The 22175-nt window shown below is 40.7% G+C and overlaps 1 protein-coding gene across 1 annotated transcript in view; it reads right to left on the bottom strand.

The window, feature by feature from the left end:
* The window catches only part of SLX4IP (SLX4 interacting protein), a 184526-nt gene that overhangs the window by 51976 nt on the left and 110375 nt on the right, over positions 1-22175 (bottom strand). Inside the window, 2 exon segments of the mRNA XM_072800068.1 lie at positions 12772-12892; positions 16913-17002. Coding sequence (XP_072656169.1) covers positions 12772-12892; positions 16913-17002 — 211 coding nt within the window.

Genomic DNA, 22175 nt, shown 5'->3' on the forward strand with positions numbered 1-22175 from the left:
GTCTGAAGAGCAAAGAGAAAGCTTTCTTTGGCAGGTACCACACACTGGGCGTTGGGAAAAGGAGGGGAACATTTCTCAGACAGAGGGAAGAATAGGAAGAACTTGCTTGTTTTGGCGATTCTTTTTCTTTTTCTCCTCTGGTGTGAACACCCACTGATTTCCTAACATGGTGGTAATGTGCCCCACCACAGAATGCTGCGTGGGTGTTGATGAAGAGAGAGGAAGCCTGGTAATTCAGCCCTGAACATTCACAGAGGATACCTTGGATGCCACAAAAGAATGAGCAGACAGCTACATGCATTGGCTAAAGATTTAAGCTAAGATTTTAGAGGCATGTTCAGCTTAGAAGAAAAGCCAAAAAGAAAGCCACTGCAGACAGAAACCACAGTACCCAGGAAAATTTAATTTATTTTATGGCATTTTCCAAAGGATTGGGTTTCTTAGATGTTAAGTGCAAGAAAAAGGTTATGCAAAATGGAATAATAGGCAGTAAAAAAAAGAAAATTTACTGCTCCACAAACACAAAAATGAAGCAAACCCCTACTATTTAGACAATGCACTGAGGTAAGTGCTTGGAGGTGAAAGATGAACTCTATTTTGGAGTCTGTGTCTCCTTTTCCATCTTGGGATCAGAGAATAGAGGATAGAAACCCAAACAAAGACAGCCACATGATAGTTCAAGCAGAACACTGCTCCTGGCTTTCATATGGTTAACCGAAAGATAGCTTTGTTTTTATTATTAAAAGAGAAAACATACATACATTCTCTCTCTCTCTCTCAGACCAGCCAGACATCAGACAGCAGCATTTTAACACTGCCTCTGACACTTAGTAGCTTTTCAACCTTGGGCAAGCTGCCTAAACTCTTGAATTTGGTTCTCATCTTCAGATCAAGAGTTAAGAATGCCAGCTAGATAGGGCTGCCCGAGGATCTGCCATGGGGATGCAGGAGAGCCAGCACAGGGCTGGTCAGGCTGAAGCTCACTAACAGGTAACTAACTGGTAGGAGTAAGAATGCTAACAGACACCTGGGCTAGGGAGGGGCTGGAGGGAGGATGTGTTCAGTCCCGAAGTGCCAAAAAGCCAGAAGATACTGCAGTTGTCCTTATACTGGAGTAGGATGTGGTTTTGACTTTCTGAAAACCAAACGAGAACAACTGTTTAATAACTTGTTAACTCACAGACCACTTTCACCTCTGCCTTTTGTTGAAGGGGCAAGAGATGTTGCAATGGAAGTGCATCGCAAAGCCTTGGCAGATAAACATGTGACTTGTAACCAGAAACTACATTTCAGTTCTTTATTTCTTCCATTGCTTGTGTTCCTCCTGAGTAACAGCTCTGCACTGGGTGCTGAACAGCACAAGAACCCTGCCTTCAATGAAAGTGAAATCTCTCTGGGAAGCCAGGAACCAGCTGAAATGGTGAGTGCTGCTACTATTGAGGGTGGGCCGGGTACACGGGAAAGGGCAGGGGGCAGCTCCCTGAGAGAGAAGGTACAGAGAGTCAGATAAAGTTTCTTAGGAGAAGTGACACCCAGGCACAGGCCTGCAGGAGGAGGAGCTGACCTAGCAATGGGAAGGAGGAGAGAGTTGCTGGGAGAGGAGGGGAACATATGCAAAAGCCCAGAGGCAAGAGTATGATGTTCTGGGTGCTGTTGGTCAGTGAGGCTACAGTGACAAGCTGATAAATGATCACAGAAGCTCTCCCAGGGTTGCCTGGCCGAAGCTATCTGGGACTACTTGGGGGAGAGGGGCTCCTCTTGAATGCAGCTTCCCATGGGTCTAGTTGTAGGGCTGGCAAGGTCAACAGGCACTAGGCAGTTGGCTTGGACACAACATTCTTCTGAATAATCAGACTGCTTGGTGCCTGAACCTGGTACTAAAATGTGTGCCAACACCATGCCCACAAGGTCACTTTCATACTTGCTCAATAAAAAGGTCAATCAGTGGGAGAACCAGGGCCCCTCTGTTGGAATACAGACATAAGGTACATTGAGCTGTACCTCAGCCATGCACACCTAGCTACAGGATGCCAAGAGAATGGAGAATATGCATACTGATCTGTGTGAGAATGTCAGCCTGTACCAAGTGATTGTCCTGTGTTCCCAGAACTGTCTGCACAATGGTGAGGGGTCAACATGGAGAGGATACTGTTACCAGGCCTATTCCTGGGCAGCCACATTGGGGATGAGGGTGAGGGAGTGAGTATAGTTGCTGAGACTAATGACCAGGACAGACATGGTGTCTGTAGACCACAAAAGCCCAAGAGTGGGTGCGTCATCTGGTGACTGGGTGGCCTAAACTTTGTGGTCAACTAAGGCCTATGGCTGGCCAAGTCACTTGGTCCAAGATTACTCAGTGGTAACCTTGGGAGGAAATCTGCCAGTGGCTCAATCCACAGACATCTTTGGCTTATTGGTTAACAGATATGTCCATAACTCCAAATAAAATGGAGAGCATACTTAGGCCCTACTTAAACTGTGTATTATAGGCTGAACTGTGTGTCTCTCCAAAATTGTATGTTGAAATCCTGATCCCCAGCACCTTAGAATGTGACTGTATTTGGATATAGGATCTTTAAAGAGGTAATTAAGTTAAAATGTTAAAATGAAGTCATCAGATTGGGCCCAAATCCAATGTGACTGATGTCCATATTACAGGAGGAAATCAGGACACAGATACAAATAAGAGGAAAATTATGTGAAGCCACAAGGAGAAGACAGCCGCATCTACAAGCCAAGGAGAGAGGCCTCAAAATAAACCAATCCTGCTGATACCTACATCTTAGACTTCTAAGCCTCCAGAACTGTGAGAAAATAAATTTGTTTAAGCCACTCAATCTGTGGTATTTTCTTATGGCAGCCACAGCAAAATAATATATAATAGGGGGGAAAAAAATCTAGGTCTGGTCAACAGGGGCCTGACTTGGGCTACTTTGAAGGAGTGCCACAGACTTTCACCCAGTCCCCAGATTTGACTCAGTTCTCAAAATCGTATCTCCTTGAACAGAAAGCCAGGTGTCCCTTAAGTCAGGACCATAACTCTTCCACTTGGGATGTGCAACTGTTTCCTAGGATACCTGCACAATGAGAAAAGGGGAATACCTAGAACTTTTGAGAATGACTGGACAATCAGGAAAATACAAATCAAAACCTCAATGAGATACACCTCACACCAGTGAGAATGGGGAAAATTAACAAGACAGGAAACAACAAATGTTGGAGAGGATGCGGAGAAAGGGGAACCCTCTTGCACTGTTGGTGGGAATGTGAACTGGTGCAGCCACTCTGGAAAACCGTGTGGAGGTTCCTCAAAGAGTTAAAAATAGATCTGCCCTACAACCCAGCAATTGCACTGCTGGGGATTTACCCCAAAAATACAGATGCAGTGAAACGCCGGGACACCTGCACCCCGATGTTTATAGCAGCAATGTCCACAATAGCCAAACTGTGGAAGGAGCCTCGGTGTCCATCAAAAGATGAATGGATAAAGAAGATGTGGTTTATGTATACAATGGAATATTACTCAGCCATTAGAAATGACAAATACCCACCATTTGCTTCGACGTGGATGGAATTGGAGGGTATTATGCTGAGTGAAAGAAGTCAGTCGGAAAAGGACAAACATTATATGGCCTCATTCATTTGGGGAATATAAAAATTAGTGAAAGGGAATAAAGGGAAAGGAGAGAAAATGAATGAAAATATCAGTAAGGGTGACAAAACATGAGAGACTCCTAACTCTGGGAAATGAACAAGGGGTGGTGGAAAGGGAGGTCGGTGGGGGGTTGGGGTGACTGGGTGATGGGCACTGAGGGGGGCACTTGGCGGGATGAGCACTGGGTGTTATGCTAAATGTTGGCAAATTGAACTCCAATTTAAAAAAATTAAAAAAAAAAAAAGAGAATGTCTGGACAGTGGCTCTGAGATAATGCTAATTCTTGGGGTTCCCGACTGCCACTGTAACCCAACAGAGTGTGGTAAGTAGAAACTTGGTTTCAATACATCTCACAGAGGGCCCAGCAGGTCCATGAAAATCTGTATTTGTCTTCTCAGTTGATGAGTACAAAACTGGGATAGATTTACCCTGCAACCAATGGAACCTAAACTTGGACTCCATATCTCATGGAGTAAGTGCTATACAGTAATGAAGGGCCAGAAAAATGGTCTCTGAAGTTCCCGCTCCCCACTGAAACCAAAAGCAGGGGTGCCTGGGTGGCTCAGTCAGTTAAGCATCCGACTCTTGATATCAACTCAGGTCATGATCTCAGGGTTGTGGGACTGAGCCCCAAATCAGACTTCCCACTTAACAGGGAGTCTGTGTAAGAATTTCTCCCTCTGCCTCTCCCCCTGCTCTCCCTCTCAAAATAAATAAATCTTTTGAAAAAAAAACAAAAACAAAAACAGTATTGATCCTTGGAAATAAAAAAAAAATTGTTTTTTAAGATTTTATTTATTCATGACAGGCACACAGAGGCAGAAGGAGAAGCAAGCTCCCTGCGGGGAGACCAATTTGGGACTCAATCCCAGGATCCCAGGATCATGACCTGAGCTGAAGGCAGATGCTCAACCATTGAGCCACCCAGGCACCCCTGGAAATCAAAGAATCATTCTGGGCATGTCAAAAAGTTCATTCAAGCTTCTGCACCCTGTAATTCTTACTACTAAGAAATAAACACAAACACTTGTGCATATGTTTGCATGTTTGTTTGACCTATGTAAGTGACCTGAAAGGGTGACAGCTTGAGTGATCAGCTTACTAACAGATTTTTATCTGCTAAAAATCTGTTCCGGGTTATTCAATGGTTCTGCCCAATATGATAGTATCAGCCAGAAGTGAAGGAGTGCAATGATATAACCTCACTTGGGGTGGAGAAAAGACATCTGTCCAGTGAGCAGAATGTTGAGAGATATACTTTGGGTTCATTTGGCCTGTAAGGAAAGATAGCCTGATGTGTGTGTGCGTGTGTCTGTGCGCGTGTGCATTTATTCATTCATTCATTGGCAGGATCTCAGACCAACTGGTGACGAGGACATTTTAGGAAAAGTTAAGTGGAGTGTGTGTGTGAAAATATCTCTATCTTATGTGAATGTTCTCCAAAAACCTCCATTAAGAAATTCGTGCAATGACCTGGATAAAATGACCTGCCCTGTGGATGCTGGCCAGCCTCTTTCCCCAGATGTCAGATTACCTGCTCAAATGGCTCATGAGGCATGTGGCCATGTTGGCAAGGATGAGTATTATGCTTGGGCTCAATGGCATGGACTTAACCTCACCAACACTGAGCCTTGCCAAATGCAAAATCTGCCAAAGCAGCAATTAATTTGAGTCTCCCTACCAATTCTCATATTGCAAGTAGATGGGCCAGCAGTCAGCAATGGTGGGTAGATTATTATATTAGACATCTTTCATCACAGAGAAAACAATATCTTCACTGAAATGGACCCTTATTCAGAATTTGGGTGTATTTTCTATGCCTGCCATGTTTCTGCTGGACCTACTGAAGGCCTCATTCACCATTACCATATTACTCCTGACCAAGAAACTCTTTTTAGAAATACACTGGTACATCATAAAATGCAAAGGTCCTACCAAGCAATCAAGCAAGGATCAAATGTGGCTGGCCTTACAGGGTGGTTGAAGGGCCTACTGAAAATTCAGTTGTGATGCAAACTGCAAGGCAGGACCTTGTGGGGCTGGGTTAAAGTCCTACAAGACATATTACATGCTGTGACCAGCAGAACAATATGTGTTCCCTTGGCAAGAATTCCTGGAACCAGGGAGTGGAAGTGGGAAGTGACCACCTCAGCAAAAGTTTGCTTTCTATCCTCATGACTGTGCTTCATGAGTATTCAAAGGAAAACTGGAATGAAGGGGTAACAATGACCCAGGCAGAAATTTAAAAGTGTCGCATACTACTTTAGGTTTTTTTATGCCACTAGACAAACAGACCAAAAGGGGAGTAGAAATGCTGGCCCATGATGACACAACAGAGGCAAGTGGATAAAACACAGGGATTATGACAGGCTCTATCTAGGGATACATTTCCAGTGCTAAAAATTCATGAGAACTGTGGACAGCCTCATAAAGGCAGGATCATTGTAGGCTCAAATCTCTCTGGAATGGAGGTTTGGATCACCTTGCCAGGCAAAGAATCCTGATCAGCTGAGTTACTAGCTGAGGGCAAAGACAATATGACACAAATGTTAAGAGGAGAGAAGATATAAATACCAACTATTTATTTTAAAAGTTAGAATGGTGGCATCCTCCTGCACTCTCTTCCTTCATATATTAAGTTTTTTTGGCTGTTTCCCTACATTTTCTTTAAGGTATGTTGTCAAGAGTTAACTTCATAATTTAGTCAATGGGTTAACAAACAAGGGCTGTGAATGAATGTCATTCAGGAAGCCTAGGCTTGGAGCTAGGGTATGAGACTTTGGGTTCCCTCCCTCTCCCTCTCTCCTTCTCTCAGAGGAGATGCTGAGCTTATTTCCTCTGGCTTTGGGAGAGCTGTCATTAGGCAGAAGTCTGTTGTTGTTTGGAAGTTTGTGGAAGAAGGCAGCCAAGAAAAAAACTTGAGAGGATATTTTGTAACTTGTGTCCACCCACCAAAACTTCTGACCATCCTCCTTGCAAAGTTTTGGCAACTTCCCACGTTTTAACATCCCACTTTACCAAGGTAAAGGCCAAACATTCTGTCCTCCCTGGCCCACCTGCAACTAGGGTACAGCCATGGGATCTAGTTTTGCCTTGCTCTAGGCTCAGAAGGAGCAGCATGGTGCTCAGCACCAGAGGCTGACCCCTGGTCCTGAGCATAGCAGACTGCAGCTGAAACAGCACATGTACCAAAGCTGTCCCCATCTGTGGCTGAGGTTATGCTGTGTCCTCCCAAAGGTAGATCCTGTGAGCTATCTATTATCTTTACAGACTCTGCTAAAGAGCCAGATCCATTCTGATAGTCTCAAGCAGAAATGAAATTAAAATAAAGGATATTAGACAACTAAGGCTCCTGACCACAGAAGGTTTTAAGCTGGAGACTATCACAGTTGTTTTCGAAAGGCCACTTTGACAGAAGAGGTGTGGATAAGTTGGAAGGAAAATCAAGGAAGGAAAATAAGAAGGCTGTGGCAGTAATTCAAATGTTGATTAAGAAGGCTGTGATCAAGGAAGGGACACTAGGAAAGAGAAAATATTAGGAAGAAAAAGGCAAACAACCCAGTACAAAGATGAGCAACAGCTGTAAACAGGCAGTTTAGTCAACAAGCACATAAAAAAGTGAAAGATAAAAATCAGAGAGCAGACTATCTCCTTTTTTGATTTTTGGCCTGTCAGACTGGGAAAAATTAAAAACACTGATAACACCTAGTTTTGGCAAGGTTAATGAAACAGAATTGGCAGAAATTGACAGTTAAGCCTTTTTTTAAAGATTTATTTATTTATTTGAGGTGGGGGAGAGCACGCACATGCATGGGGGATGGGAGTACAGAGGCAGAGGGATAGAGAATTCAAGCAGACTCCACGCCAAGCCTGTGAAGCTCATTGCAGGGCTCAATCTTACAACCCTGAGATCATGACCTGAGCTGAAACCAAGAGTTGGACACATAACCGACTGAGCCACTGAAGTGCCCCATGACTTACAACACTAATTTTTACTGAATCTATTGAAATAACACCTCAGGTGACTTAAAAAAGATGAAACTATCAGCAAATGTCTGTGTTATGCTGTTCATTTAGTTGGTGAATACTCTGCGTTCCTTTATATTGTAAAATCAAGGAAATGGCCTCAAAACCATTTACGCAATTTTTTTTCATAAAGAAAACCAGAAAACTGGCATGAAAAATATTTTTATCTGAATAATCAACAAAGTTACCAGCTCAGAGACTTCACCTCAGCCAGCATTATGTTCTATGTATCTGTACTGTGATGAGGTATATTATTTGTTATGTGGATCTAGAAATGGAAAAAAGGTGAGAAACTCATGTAAATAAGAGAAGATATCTACTTTACACAAAAGCATAAATTACTCACATTCATCCAAACCACCAATATAGTATGTGGACTCTATTTTCAGGGAACATGAGACACAGAACTGGATACCGAGGAGGAAATAGCAAGGCCTTACGGTTAGTGGCTTTGAAATTGCTTTTGAAAAGGACATTTCAGTAAGATTATGGGGAACAGCTGAGAACAGGCAGATTAAATGTAGAGCGATGTCTTTGGCTCTGAGGCAATACTAAAAACATGTACTCAGTTTCCATTTTTATTGATGTTGTTAATGAACAATATAAGGCGATAGATAGTACATTACAGTATGTGTCCACTGTTCCTACAGGTGAGCACATCCTAGAGCAAGATGGACCTCTTTGTGGAAGGAGGCAGTTATATGATTTGGAGAAGAAAAGAAGAGGCCCTGTGGGGGGGGGGGGGCGGCAAAGAATCAGTCTTTGCCAACTAAGAGGTGGGAAAAAAGCAGGTATACAATTATAACATAATGTGACAACTGTATTAAAAGTGTGAAGTGCCAGAAGAAGAGAAACCGAGGGAGACTTTGGAGAAGTAATATTTGAGTTGGGTCTCAAAAGTTAAATAGGAGTTTTCCAGACAAAGGTGAACTGTGTAAATATTAAGGCAGAGGTATAAAGAATGCAGGCTTGGCTTGTGGGGAGGCAGGAAAGTAAGTAGCGGGAGGAGACAAGGCAGGATGGGGATGTTAGGGCAGGCCTTGACCTTACTAGGAAGAGGAAAGATAGTACCCTGTATGTAATTTATTACCTGTATAAACATTTATTAAGTACTTACTACAAAGCAGGAAATGTCCTCCAAGCTGAAGACACAATGGTAATAAGAGGCAGAACCTGTCTTCAGGTGGCTTATATGTTTGTGGAGAGACAGATATTAATTGAATGGTGTTCACGATGCTTGTGGGCCTATAACAAGGAGATCTGTCCCCAGGTAGGCTTCCCTAAAGAGTGATTTTGAGCAGAGAGCAGAAGGAACACAGGGAAAGGGGAGACCAGGGCTCCAACATGGGCAGAGGCCCCATGAGCAGAAGAATGGAGCTTTGAAAGAAAGCAATTAAACTGCCATCAGTGGAGTAAGAAAGAAGGAAAAAGTGGGACAAGTGGAGGCTGGAGAGGCTGCTACTCGAAGGATCCTGGCTTGTACCTGGAAGCCTTGGGGAAGTAGTGGGGAAGTGGTTCACAAGATTAGACCTGTGATTTTATTTTATTTTATTCATTTATTCTTGAGAGATACAGAGAGAGAGAGAGAGAGAGAGAGAGAGAGGCAGAGACACAGGCAGAGGAAAAAGCAGGCTCCATGCAGGGAGCCCAATGTGGGGAACGTGATCCTGGAATCACACCCTGAGCCAAAGGCAGATGCTCAACAGCTGAGCAACTCAGGCATCCCCAGACCTGTGATATTAAGGGATGACACTAACTGAAGTATAAACAGCAGGAGAGGCACTGGCCAGAGCAGATGCAAGGAAGCCAGCCAGGGAGCTGCTGTGAGTGCCCATGCCCAGGCATGCAGGGGAGGCTGGAGCAGGGATGTTGGTGGCAGAAGAGGAGGGGACTAGTTAAGGTATGAACATCAAAAGACATGGTCAATTAAAGGTTAACTGTGATCAGAAGTAGGCAGGAAAGAGAGTGCTTTTATACCAAGTTGACTTTCAAGGAGGAATACTTAGCACAGCTTTTCTTCCTAAAGAGTGAATAATGCAATGGTTCATTAGTATCACCCTGTCTACCTCTAGCAGTCGATTACACTATTTATCTCATTACAGAGAAGCCTAGCATTCATCCCCACAAGTGACTGATCACTGAAGGCTCCATGAGGCAAATACAGGCTTCTCCTAGTTTGTGTTTGGGCAGCTAAATAAACCAAGTCAAAGGCAAATGACAAACTCAGAAAGGACACTTAAAACCTATAAAACATACAAAGCATTCATATTCTTAAGAAGCTCTTACAAACAAATAAAAATATGAACATTAAAACTAAAAATATTACAGAGAAGTTGCTATGTGCAAGCATGTATATATCATCAGGATATGCACTGTAGCATTGTTTACCACAGTGAAAATATTAGATGCAAACTAAATGTTCTACCAATAAATCAGAGTATGGATATTTAATGGAATACTACACAGTCACTAAAAGTAGTGACAGGAACCCTGAATGGCCAAGACAATTTGAAAAACATTAAGAAGGTTCGAAGACTCACATCTCCTAATTTCAAAACTTATTATGAACCTATGGTAAGCAAAACAGTATGGTACTGGCATAAAGACAGACATATGGAACAATAAATAGATCAGAATAGAGAGCCTAGAAATAAACCCTCACATTTATACATACATACATACTTACTTACTTACTTACTTACTTATTTATTTATTTATTTATTTATTTATTTATTTATTTATTTATTTAATGTATTTATTTGACAGAGAGAGAAAGCACAAGCAGGGGGAATAGTAGGCAAAGGGAGAGGGAGAAGCAGATTCCCCACTGAGCAGGGAGCCTGCCACAGAGCTCGATCCCAGGACTCTGGGATCATGACTTGAGCCAAAAGCAGTTGCTTACCCGAATGAACCACCTAGACACCCCCAACCCTCACATTTATGATTAAAGACTTTTAATAAGGGAGCCAAGACCATTCAATGGGAGAAAGGACAGACTTTACCAACAAATGGTGCTGGAACAACTAAATATCCATATGCAAAAGAATGAAGTTGGACCCTTTCCTTGAAATTAGGATATATCAAATACCTAATTAAAAGGAGCTAAATCTATAAAACTCTTAAAAGCTTCATGACATTGGATTCAGTAATGATTTCTTAGATATAGCATCAAGTACAGGCAGCAAAATAATAGATGAATTGGCTACATCAAAACATAAAACGTTTGCACATCAAAGGACACTACTGAGAGTAAAAAGGCAACACACAATGGGAAAATATTTTCAGGTCAAATACTTGATAAGGAATTAATATCCAGAATATGTAAAAGAACTCTTACAACTCAAAAACAAAAAACAAATAATAAAAAATGAGCCAAGGACATAGACATTTCTCCAAAGAAGAAACACAAATGGCCAGTAAGCATATGAAAAAATGGCCAAAAATCACTACAAATGAGGGAAACACAAACTGAAATCACAGTAAGATACCACTTCACAACTTAACATAGCTACTATCAAAACAACAGAAAATAAGTATTGACAAGATTATGGAGAAACTGGGATCCATTCTTGGTGAGAATGTAAAATGGAATAGTCACTGGAAAACAGGATAGCACATTCTTCGAAAAAAAATAATTAAAATAAATATAACTGGTAATTACCAAATGATGCAGCAATTCCATTTCTAAGTATACACCTAAAGAACTGAAAGCAGGGACTCAAAAAAAAGCAGGGAAATGGAATATTTAGTACTTTTCACTCTGCAATAGAGGAAGCCAGGGGGAAGGCTAATTGAGAATCAGTACTCCCATGCCACCTGCATATCAGAAATGGAAGTTTGAGACCCTTCTCTGTTCCTTCTCCTTTGTACCAGTTAGAAATTGAGACCAGCCAAGTCTGCTGAGGTACAAAGGATACAAGCTCCTCTGGATTTTCTCAAGATTTGTCCTACAACTAATCGAAATACCAAAAAGCATCATCTAATATAATATTGTTTGGACTGAAAAATCCATTTGTTTGAAGCTTTCGGTTTGGGTTAAATTAATCTGTCGACCCACTTATCAGCTGTGCCCAGGTGAACACTGTAGATTAAGTATGGCTTCAAAGGGGTTACTTAACACAATTCTTCTTCTAAGGGGGTGCTGTATTAGCATTACCCAGTTTACGCCATCCAGTCCTGTACACTGAGGATTAAAATGAGGTTGACCTTATCTGTACCACAAAGAGTATTTATGAGACACTGATTTAAAGTTAAAAGAAAATTAAAATCACAACAATGACAGAGTATAAAGAACAGCAGGCTGGGAGTCAGAAGAGCTGTGTCTGGAGTCCAGTTCTGCCACTTGTCACCCAGGTATGCTTTTCTTCAACAGGTCACTGAATCTGTGTATCCGGCACTGGGCTATGTAGGGAAGAGTGGGGCGTGTGGGATAAGACGGCAAATAAACAAGATCATCTCTGTCCTCAAAAAGATGATCTTTGATTTAGGTGAGCTCTTAATCTTGTAGCTCCTCAACATTATCACCTACAACTCAGACATCACCATTCTCAAAGTGTTGTTAGGAAATCGGGTGGGATAGTTCGACCTCAGTGCCCTTCTATTTGGGGCCAGATAACACCTTGCTGTGGGGGCTTTTCTGTGCATTGTAGGATATTTAGTGGCATCCTTGGCTTCTACTCTCTAGATGCCAGTAGTTACCAGGATGACAACCAAATGTCCCCTGAGGCACAATCACCCCCAGTTGAGATCCTCTGAAATATGGTGACATATATGAAAGCATTTAAAAAAGCATAGAACCCCAAATCAAGTCAGTATTAATGTAAATCAATTTGTAAGACTACTTGTTAAAAAAAAAAATCCTTTAAAGTATTCACAAGTTTCCTTAGGAATGTTTTATTTTCTATCTTTATATATTTTGCCTCCCATTAAAAGCCCTCCAGGGCTTTTTTGTTAATTTTCTCTACCCAAACAAAGCATCTTCATTAGAACTTGTTTTTAATGTATCACTGTACTAATATGACAAAGTCCAACAAAACTGCCATCTCCACCAAGCAGAAATTTTACCCAAAATCAAAGTACTCTGTGCCTACCTTTTAAGGTCAAGGGACTGGATCTTGTGAATTCTGTATTTGATGGCCTGTGTTGTTTACGAACTTCCAAGTACTCATTAACTCTTGAATCGATGGTTTCTTTTAACAGTAAACAGAGTTCCTAAAGTAAATTTAAAAATGAGATATATTCTCTATGTAATGCAATGCAAAAAGAGTCAACATCGTGCATATTAAAAAGTCAACACTAAACATTTCAATTTGTTTGCTTTTTTACTTAGCTGTGAAAGCTGAAAAGAATGCTATCTGTGTTCCAGGGTAACATCCCACACGTAAGTTTGCTACTGAGCTTTGTTCAAAAATCATGACGTTGGCTTACTCTGTGAACTGAGAAATTCATTTAATTTCCCTCTGCCTCAGTTTCACATTTCTAAAAGAAAGACAAAAACAGTGAAGTGCCCTGTGTGGCCATGCAAGACTGAGGATGGCAGTGGACGGTTGTTATGTGGGAGTACCAGGTACGGTGCTATTAGCTCTTCCAATTTGTTCAAGAGGAGCCAGCCACAGTGATTTCTATGTGAATATTTCCCATTTTTCAAACTTGGTTTAAATCTTTTTTATCCTAAACACTACTATTCCTTAGTTTCTGGCCTCAGATTTAGAAATCTATTGAAAAAGGAACAGCACTAAGTGATGGGCTGGAAAGAACTGGGAATCAGTAATGTGATTTTCTTCCATGTTCTTGCTGACCATACTCTATATGCCCATTTCCTTTTGTAAAAACTGCACTATATCTGCCAATTAATGGTGAAAATAATTTAACTTCTCATATTTCTCTAAAGTAGATTAATATTTATTAGACAACAGAAACAGATGGTTTTAATTCAACATCAACATACCACATCACTAGCAAATTTCTGGAGCTATTGTTTGATGAATCAGTGTTACTTATGAAAAGAAAAACAAAACTCTCAAAGTCCACCACACAACAGGAAAGAAACTGTCCATCAGAGACATGTAGCCAAGGTAGGGAAAGGAAAAAACATGGCACACCAATTGAAATTCCTTAGCTTAGATTAAGAACTGGTGTGTAAGGACTGGTCATTCTGGTCCGAGTCCCAGACTGCAGAAGGCTCAGAGTTGCCAAGGTCAACTCAAACCTGTTTCACTGGTTTATTCAATACCATCTCAGGTTGATCTCTTAGAATCTTCATAAATTAAAACAAGAGCAAAATTTTAAGCAGCTCTGAGGGACAATGATAGCTAAATTTCTCTTTTATTGCAAATACGTACACTCTTTGGCAGCACCAAAAATACCTGATTTAATTCACAAATGCGATCTTCTACATAAAATGTAAACACTGGTCTCTTCTCTCTTGCTCTCATTTTGCAGCCCAAAGATGCAGTGCCTTGTGGACTACAGAGATATCCATTTACAGTTGAGCGTTTTGGCATTGTTCACACAACAGAAAGGCAGCTTTGCCTCATACTGTTGTTTTAACAAAGAATTTTGCTTCACATGCAGGGTTCAACTATGACTGAGCTAGAAAATATGTGAAAGACATACATGGAAACAAAGATTGTTAAAATTTGGCTATAAATACCCTATAAGGCTAGAACTAAAAATAGTATGACAAAAATAAAACAAAGGCCCATACAACACAAACTTTCTCCCTATAGTTACGGGGCTTTCCTTCCATGAGTCAGGTTTGACGAATGGAAGGTAGACCATGGGTGATGTGGTCAAGATACCCTAGTAACTGACCACAGCACACTTAGCAAAGCATTCTTTTCAGAACCAGAGCAGTGCAAGAAAAGACAAATTCCCAGTTATAGTGGAGAGGCAGATAAGAAGACCAAGCTGAATCAATGAGCAAAAAGACATAGATATATATGGTATTTCTAGGCTAATGGGGCTCACACTTGCTTCCTCAAGTTTACAAATGAAACAGTTCAAGTTTGTCTGTTTGGGTACAAAGACTACTCGTGCTGGACTCAAAATAAACCTGGGTTTAATACATGCAATTAGTTCCTTTTTCTGAAAAGGAACTGGACATTCTTGAGACTTTCACTATATAAAGTGATGGCTAAAATGTAATCAAATTGATTGCTCATGAAATCCCACTCATGAAAAGATCTAATATTAAAAAAATATGAAAGCACTGAAACACTGAATACAGACTAGAGTCATATCCTTTCCTTGACTAACTTTTTTCCTCTCTCTCTCTCTCTCTCTCAGAGCAATTTTAATGTCAGTGAACAAACTTTAAAGGAACAATTTGAAGTATAAGCAGCAAACCATCTGCTTTTGCTTTGAGAGGGAAGCTTGGCTCGCTGGCATAACCTGCCCTCTTGCAGCTAACACTGCAGCCAAGCTCTGCAGGTCCAATCGTGCACTGAGCACCTTTGCTAAGTCATGCCTTGCTGCTGGGACGTAGTACTAGGTGGAGCAGCAATAGCTATGTGTGGCACCCTGGAAAAATCTAGCTTCATGCTTTGGCTAGGAGGTGAATCACATATTCCTAGCCTTATTTTAAAGCCTTCCAAATCGACTGACTCTTGGCAAAACTGACTACATACCAACAAGAAAGGGCTAAGGCTGAGGTGGTGAAGTTGGGAGAGAACAGAGAAGAAGGTGGGCCCAAAACAGTGGATTCCAGAATGCTGTTCCTGTCAGTCAAGTCAGAAGACTTTTGGGGTGAGGTCCCCACAGGTGAGCATTAGTCACTTTGGGGAAACCAAGTATTGGTAAGCCAAAGCTGGAATTCCCTGGAGTCGAGTTGTACTAGGAGAGGCTGGCTTACCAAATAATAAGTCCTGAGGAGGAAAATCCATTTATTAACCTGAACAACAAATCCCATTACACCAAATCTTGTGCCTGCCTTCCCCTAGCTGTAGGCCACCAGATATCCTCTACATACTGCCTAACCATGTCATGATTATATTATTACTTTGTGACTGAAAATGTATTCCTTATAAATTTTCTTTGAGGGAGTTTTTTGTTTCCAATAATCTTCAAAAGTTAACTGAAAACAGTCACCACAGTAATGGTGGGGTTTTTTTCCTTTGTTTTGTTGCTACTATCACTAAATTCTTCTCCATACACTACCTTTCCATAAAACTTAACTTTATTTCTAACACTAAAAAGCTATTGTGATGAGAATCATGGAGGATACAAAGTGCTATAATACTCTGAAAATTCTGTGAAAGACAGTGCCTTGCTATGGTTCTCCCTGCTCTCTAGTACAAGGACATGCAGAAGGAAGCAGAACACGTGAGGAGAGCCAGATGCACTCTCCAGCCTTCTGGCACAGCAGCACTGGGGTGGGATCACGGAAACTGAGGGCTAGGAGTGACTCAGAGGCTGATGGTCCAACTCCTTCATCTGCAGATGAGGAGACTGAGGCCCAGGGAGGTCAAACACCATGTTCCCAGTCACATGACCATCCAGCTGTCTGCTTCCCAGATGGACCACAGTCCAAAAGAGGTACACTCAAAGACTCATGTTAATAAAAGTAGAGTAGGCGACAAAAGTGTGGACGATGAGAATTTAAGAATTAAATAAGAATTTGACTTCAGGGATCCCTGGGTGGCGCAGCGGTTTGGCGCCTGCCTTTGGCCCAGGGCGCGATCCTGGAGACCCGGGATCGAATCCCACATCGGGCTCCCGGTGCATGGAGCCTGCTTCTCCCTCTGCCTGTGTCTCTGCCTCTCTCTCTCTCTCTGTGACTATCATGAATAAATAAATAAAATCTTTAAAAAAAAAAAAAAAAAAAAAGAATTTGACTTCAAAGTGTGAAAGATTAGCTTTGCATTCACCCCATGCCTGTTTCAGGGGCTCAGTCTGTCCTTTACAACTGGTTAGATTAAAATCCCTGCTTGCCTAGAACCCCCACGTTAATGTCTTCTTCTGTTTTAACTATAAAGAGCCCATTCCCCAACAACAAAGTGGTAGAAAATGTCTGATTTAAATAAATAATATAGTTTATGAAATATATAGATGTGTCACTTTCTCAGGGAAAAAAAAAGTGGATGTCTGTGATCAGGAATATAACAACTGTTTCCTGAAGGTTAAATATCATTCAATATTTTTTGCTCACTAATGAAAATGAAAGCTGGAAAGAGTTAATATTTCTTCGAGCAGCAGCCACTTGCATTTAAAAAGTGAAAAGGTTTGTGATACCTCTTTCTTATGTTCAGAAAACCAGCTGGTATCTCTGTTTGAACCTTGAGGCAATACGTGAAGATCCACCAGGACAGCAAAATTCCCACACTAAAAAGACATTAATGGCAGAGTTAGCTCACACCCAGCAAACAATGAAAGAAAATCTCACAAATTCCTATGTGGTTGCTCATGATGAAATGGCAACAAAGTTCCCTAGTGGACAGAAAACTTCATATGGGGCAGGGCTACAGGTCATAAGCCTACTAGTTTTTGCAAGTTTAATATTTACAGTAGAAAAGCTAAGGAGAAATATAATTTTCACCATGATAGTAAAGACAAAATATCTATCTCTGGGCCACACCTTTAAGGGGGATGTTCAAGACATTCAGTGACAGCTGGAAGACTATCAGACATTGAAAGAAGTTAAATGGGTCAGTCCTGGGTAGGCTCCAGAAAAGAAGGGTTCCATGGATAGTCAGGGGAATTCTTTCTTCTAGGTAGGCAACAACAGATATAAGCTACTGCATTTTTAGACAGACAAAAGGAATGGCTGTGACAGCACATCTTAGAATAGAAATGGAAGTGAGGACAAATGAAAAAGAAACAAGGAGAGGAAGCTAGATGCTAAATTACAGTTAACAAAACTAGTAACTTGGTTTCATTAAAATATGCTATAAAGTTGTACAAATCTTGCTTCCTGCCCCTGTACAACAGGGTAGCCAATAACCATGTGTGGCTACTAAGCACATGGAATGTGGCTACTATGATTGAGAAGCTGAATTTTAAACTGCATTTAACTTTAATTTAATTTAAACAGTATGTGACACAGCCACTCTGTGGCACAACTATAGATCCTGTAAAATGTGGTAGCCTTATAAATCCTCACACCTTATGAGTAAAGTAATTTCTGAAGATATATAAATAACTGGATGGGCTAACTCAGAAAGGAATAGAAGACCAAGACTGCAGGTTGGGGATGATCCCAGAGGCCCAAAGGGTCAGTGACAGCCTATAGGAAAATGTCACTTCTGTACCTCTCTGGCTAAATAGTTTTTTTTTTCTTTAAGATTCTGTGCTATATTTCAATGATGAAAGGAAAGTAGTTTCAACTAATGATCTGAGAATACCAAATATAAATATGGAAAGAAAATAAAACATGACATTTATATCACACCATACACAAAAATTAATTTGAGATGGATGAGAGACCTACACATAAAAACCAAAGCTATCTTGCCAAACTTAGGGTAGAAAAACTTTCTTAGGACCCAGAAAGCACCAAAGACAGCCCAAAAAAATTTTTTAATTGAACTGTCAAAATTTAAAACTTTTGCTCATTAAAAGACACCATTAATAAAATCGATATGTATGTCACATGCTAAGAGAAAATATTCATAAATTCATTTATCTGATATAAAGGACTAGCATCCAAAATAAAGAATTCCTACCAGTTGATATTAAAAAAACAAACAACCCAAGCTTGAATAGATACTTCACAAGATAAACAGCCAGTAACACATGAAAAAGTATTCAACATCAGTCACTGGGCAAATGCAAATTAAAACCACCAACTATACATACCTACCAGAATGACTAAAATAAAAAAGACTGACACACCAATGTTGGTAAGGATGTGGAGCAACCCAAACTTTTATACATTGCTAGTGGAAATGCAAAATGGTTTGACCACTTTGGCAAATGGTCAGTTTCCTACAGTTAAACACACAATTTAATTTACTAAGCCAACAATGCCACCTTCCGTATTTACCAAGAGAGATAAAACATATGAACAGAAAGACTTGTATGCAAATGTTTGTAGAAGTTTTATTCATAACAGCTAAGACAGAAGACAACCTAAATCTATCAACAGGAGAATAAACAAAGTGTGGTACATTGATTCAGTGGAATGCTCCTCACAAAACTACTCATACACTCAACAGGGACTAATTTCCACCTTATGTTGAGCAAAAGAAGCCAGGCTAAAAGAATACATGTTGTATGATTCCACTTATTTCACGTTCTAGAACAGCAAAACTAAATCTGTGATCAAAGCAATCAGACAGCGATTACTTAGGGAGGAACTGATTAAGAACAGGGACAGAGGAACTCTGTGTGGTGATGGGAATGTTCTGTATCTTGGTGGGGTATATGCTGAAGATCAGTTCACTTCAGTGTATATAAATTATACATCACTAATAAATAATTTTTAAAGGCTGTGTTTGTGTAAAAGCACATGTATATTTACTGACATATATAAAATGTATTGTGTCTCTGAAAATGTATGGGTATTTTGGGGAAGACCAAAGTGAAGTTCACTAGGTAAAAAAATCATGAAATATGATGAAAGAGAGTTTCCTATAATGTCAAACAGTACAATGTGACCTACTGAAGTGCAGTATACTGTGTTATAATCAGTACTTTATTTTAAAGAGAATCAAAAGTAGTTATTTGAATAGAATAAAAAATATCAATGTGTCACATTGTAAGGTCAAGTCTTGTTTTGTGAAACTTATACATGAGTATAATGAGTTATGATGAAAAGCCTATTTCTTACTGTGGACTTGAAGTCAAAACTGTTTGAAAATTATACTCAAGCATACAGTTATTTTATGCTTCTTCACAATGCTAATAACAGATTTAACCTTTAAGGAGTATGCTGCCACCAGGTGGAGGTCATATGCCACAACTACATGATCTTAGCCGGGGTTATTAACCTTTTGTGTGCCATGGATCTCTTTGGGCAGCTGTGCAGTTGATGAAATCTGCTCAGAATGTTTAAAAATGTATGAAACACAATGCGCAGGACTAAAGATAAAACCAACTTGACTGAAGTACAATTATCGAAATTAAAAAAATTTTTGCGTGTGATTTAGTAATGGATGTACTCGTTTATTAAGGCACTGGCTCTTCTTACACAGTGGTAGATCTAATAACTACCATAATTTCAAAGTAGTGGTAAGCACAGATGATATCTTCAGATATGTGCCACAATTATAATATGAAAAGAGCTATAATTCTAAAGGTGACATATACTGTAAATACCACTGTGTTTTAAATACTTAACTTATGGGGCACCTAGGTGGCACTCGAGTCTTGGTCATGGTCTCAGGGTCATGAGATCACCTCCCTGGTTGGGCTCCATGCTCAGCATGGAGTCTGCCTGAGATTCTCTCTCTCCCTCTCCTGTACCCCCAGCTCCTGCATGCTGCACACTCTCTCTAAAGTAAATATATCTTTAAAATAAATAAACACTTATAATAAAAAAAATTGATTAGAATTTGGTTTAAATAAAGATGTAATCTTTGTTCCAATCCAAGCTCACTGATCCTCTGAATTCTATCCCAGACCTGTGGAGGCTCCACAGATGGCAGAACAAGAGCCTCTCAAAGCAATGGGAGCAAAGCTTTACACACATCCTACTGAGTTCCCTACAAGTGTTTCATCTTGACTCCTCAAACCAAGTTCTCTACTATTCCTTCTTCATTAGCAAAAATATCTTTTAAAATAGTTTTTTTTAAGTGATACTTGAACATTCTGAATTGATACTATATAATAGCTTTCTAAAGAATTAAATAGCAATTTGATATTTTCTCATCATTTCGTAACTTTGATCACAAATAACCTAGTGTAAGTTTGATTATAAACAGACTGATTAGAATGTCTTTTCTTTTCCTTTTTTTTTTTTTTTTTAATAAACCATGGAATCTTACTCTGGTGTTCAAACTTTCCTGGGATTTCAGCCAGACTCTGCCACCGGGCACGCGTGCAGTGCCCTCCCCCACCCCCTGCCGCCCAGCAGCGTTCTCCTTTTGCAGCCAGCAGTTCTGAATTATCCAGCAAGAGCTCTCTCAAACTCCCACACTAAGCACAAGTATTTTGCCTTTCAAAAGTTCCCTGCTCTCAAAGCTTTGTTGCTTAGCTCCTATGAGTGAAGAGACATAGGGGCTCTTAACTGCTGCCAGAAGCATAGCCTTCACTTTCCTTAATTAGGAGGAGGTCATTTCATCTCTCAACAGATAAACTCTCCAGCTCTCTTCAGAAAGGAGGAACACGCTAACCATCACTTCTTTCTTAGGCCAGAGCTGCTCATTTTAGACAGGCCAAGTTATATCTTTAGTAGACCAAAGGTTACTAGAAAAAGCTTTGCATCCATGCCCTGGGTTGTGAGTCAACAGACCAGGGTCTGATCCACCATCTAGCTCCCTCCACCCAGAGATTTCAGCCAAAAGCCTGGGAGTCAACTCTTACTCCTCCTTTTCCCTAACCCTCCACCATTAGTCATCAAGTTTTGTCGATTTTACTTCTAAAAGAGCTAAACACACCCCCATCTCTTATTCTGCAGCTCATATCACCTCCCACTTGGAATATGACGGCTACTTCTCCTTGTGTCTCATGAACTTTCAATGCCCCTATCAGAGCAATTTCTAACATACGGACTGTTTCTGCCCTCCGCTTTTTTTTTTAGGATTTTATTTATTTATTCATGGGAGACACAGAGGAAGAGAGGCAAAGACATAGACAGAGGGAGAAGGAGGCTCCCTATAGGGAGCCCGATGCGGGCTCGATCCCAGGACCCTGGGATCACAACCTGAGCCAAAGACAGATGTTCAACCACTGAACCACTCAGGTGCCCCTCAGCCCTCTGCTTCTAATGCACCTCAATGCTCCTGTGTTTAGTGAATTTTTATGCGTTCTCGAACCCTAGCAAGGGCATGGACATCCCTGTGGAGCTTTTCTGAACAGTCTGTCACTTCCTTCTCTGGATCAGGCATATGTTACACACCCTTATTTATTCCTGCACTAATGGCTGGTATATGTATGGGTAGCCCCTGCTAGGTTTTTAGCTCCTTGGTACAGACAGACAAGGTCCCAATCTCATTCGACTCTACACTGCAGCAATTAACACAGGACCAGCTCACAATAAGTGCTTAATATTGTGTGTATTTGTGTGTGTGTGTAGATAGTTTTAATCTTCAGCGTGACCATCCTGGCCTTGCCCTCCAGCATCCGGGCCACCACTGCTTTGAATAATCTTTCTCAAGGAGAAGGAAACAAGGCAAATGCTTAACATTTAATAGAAGGAAGAAAGGAATGAATGAAAAAGACAAGATAAATTGGGCTCTGAATTTTGGGCAAACCACAGCCTTATGTACAAAGGGAGGGCACTGAGCCTATGTCGGGGACAAGGTGTATGACTTCTCAGCTCAGTCCTGAGGAAGAAGGCAAGAGGTAGAGAAAGAAAAACAAATGGCATCCACACAGGGAAAAAGGCCTGAATAGA

Source organism: Canis lupus, chromosome 26 (genome assembly GCF_048164855.1).
Source record: "Canis lupus baileyi chromosome 26, mCanLup2.hap1, whole genome shotgun sequence".
Taxonomy (NCBI): domain Eukaryota; kingdom Metazoa; phylum Chordata; class Mammalia; order Carnivora; family Canidae; genus Canis; species Canis lupus.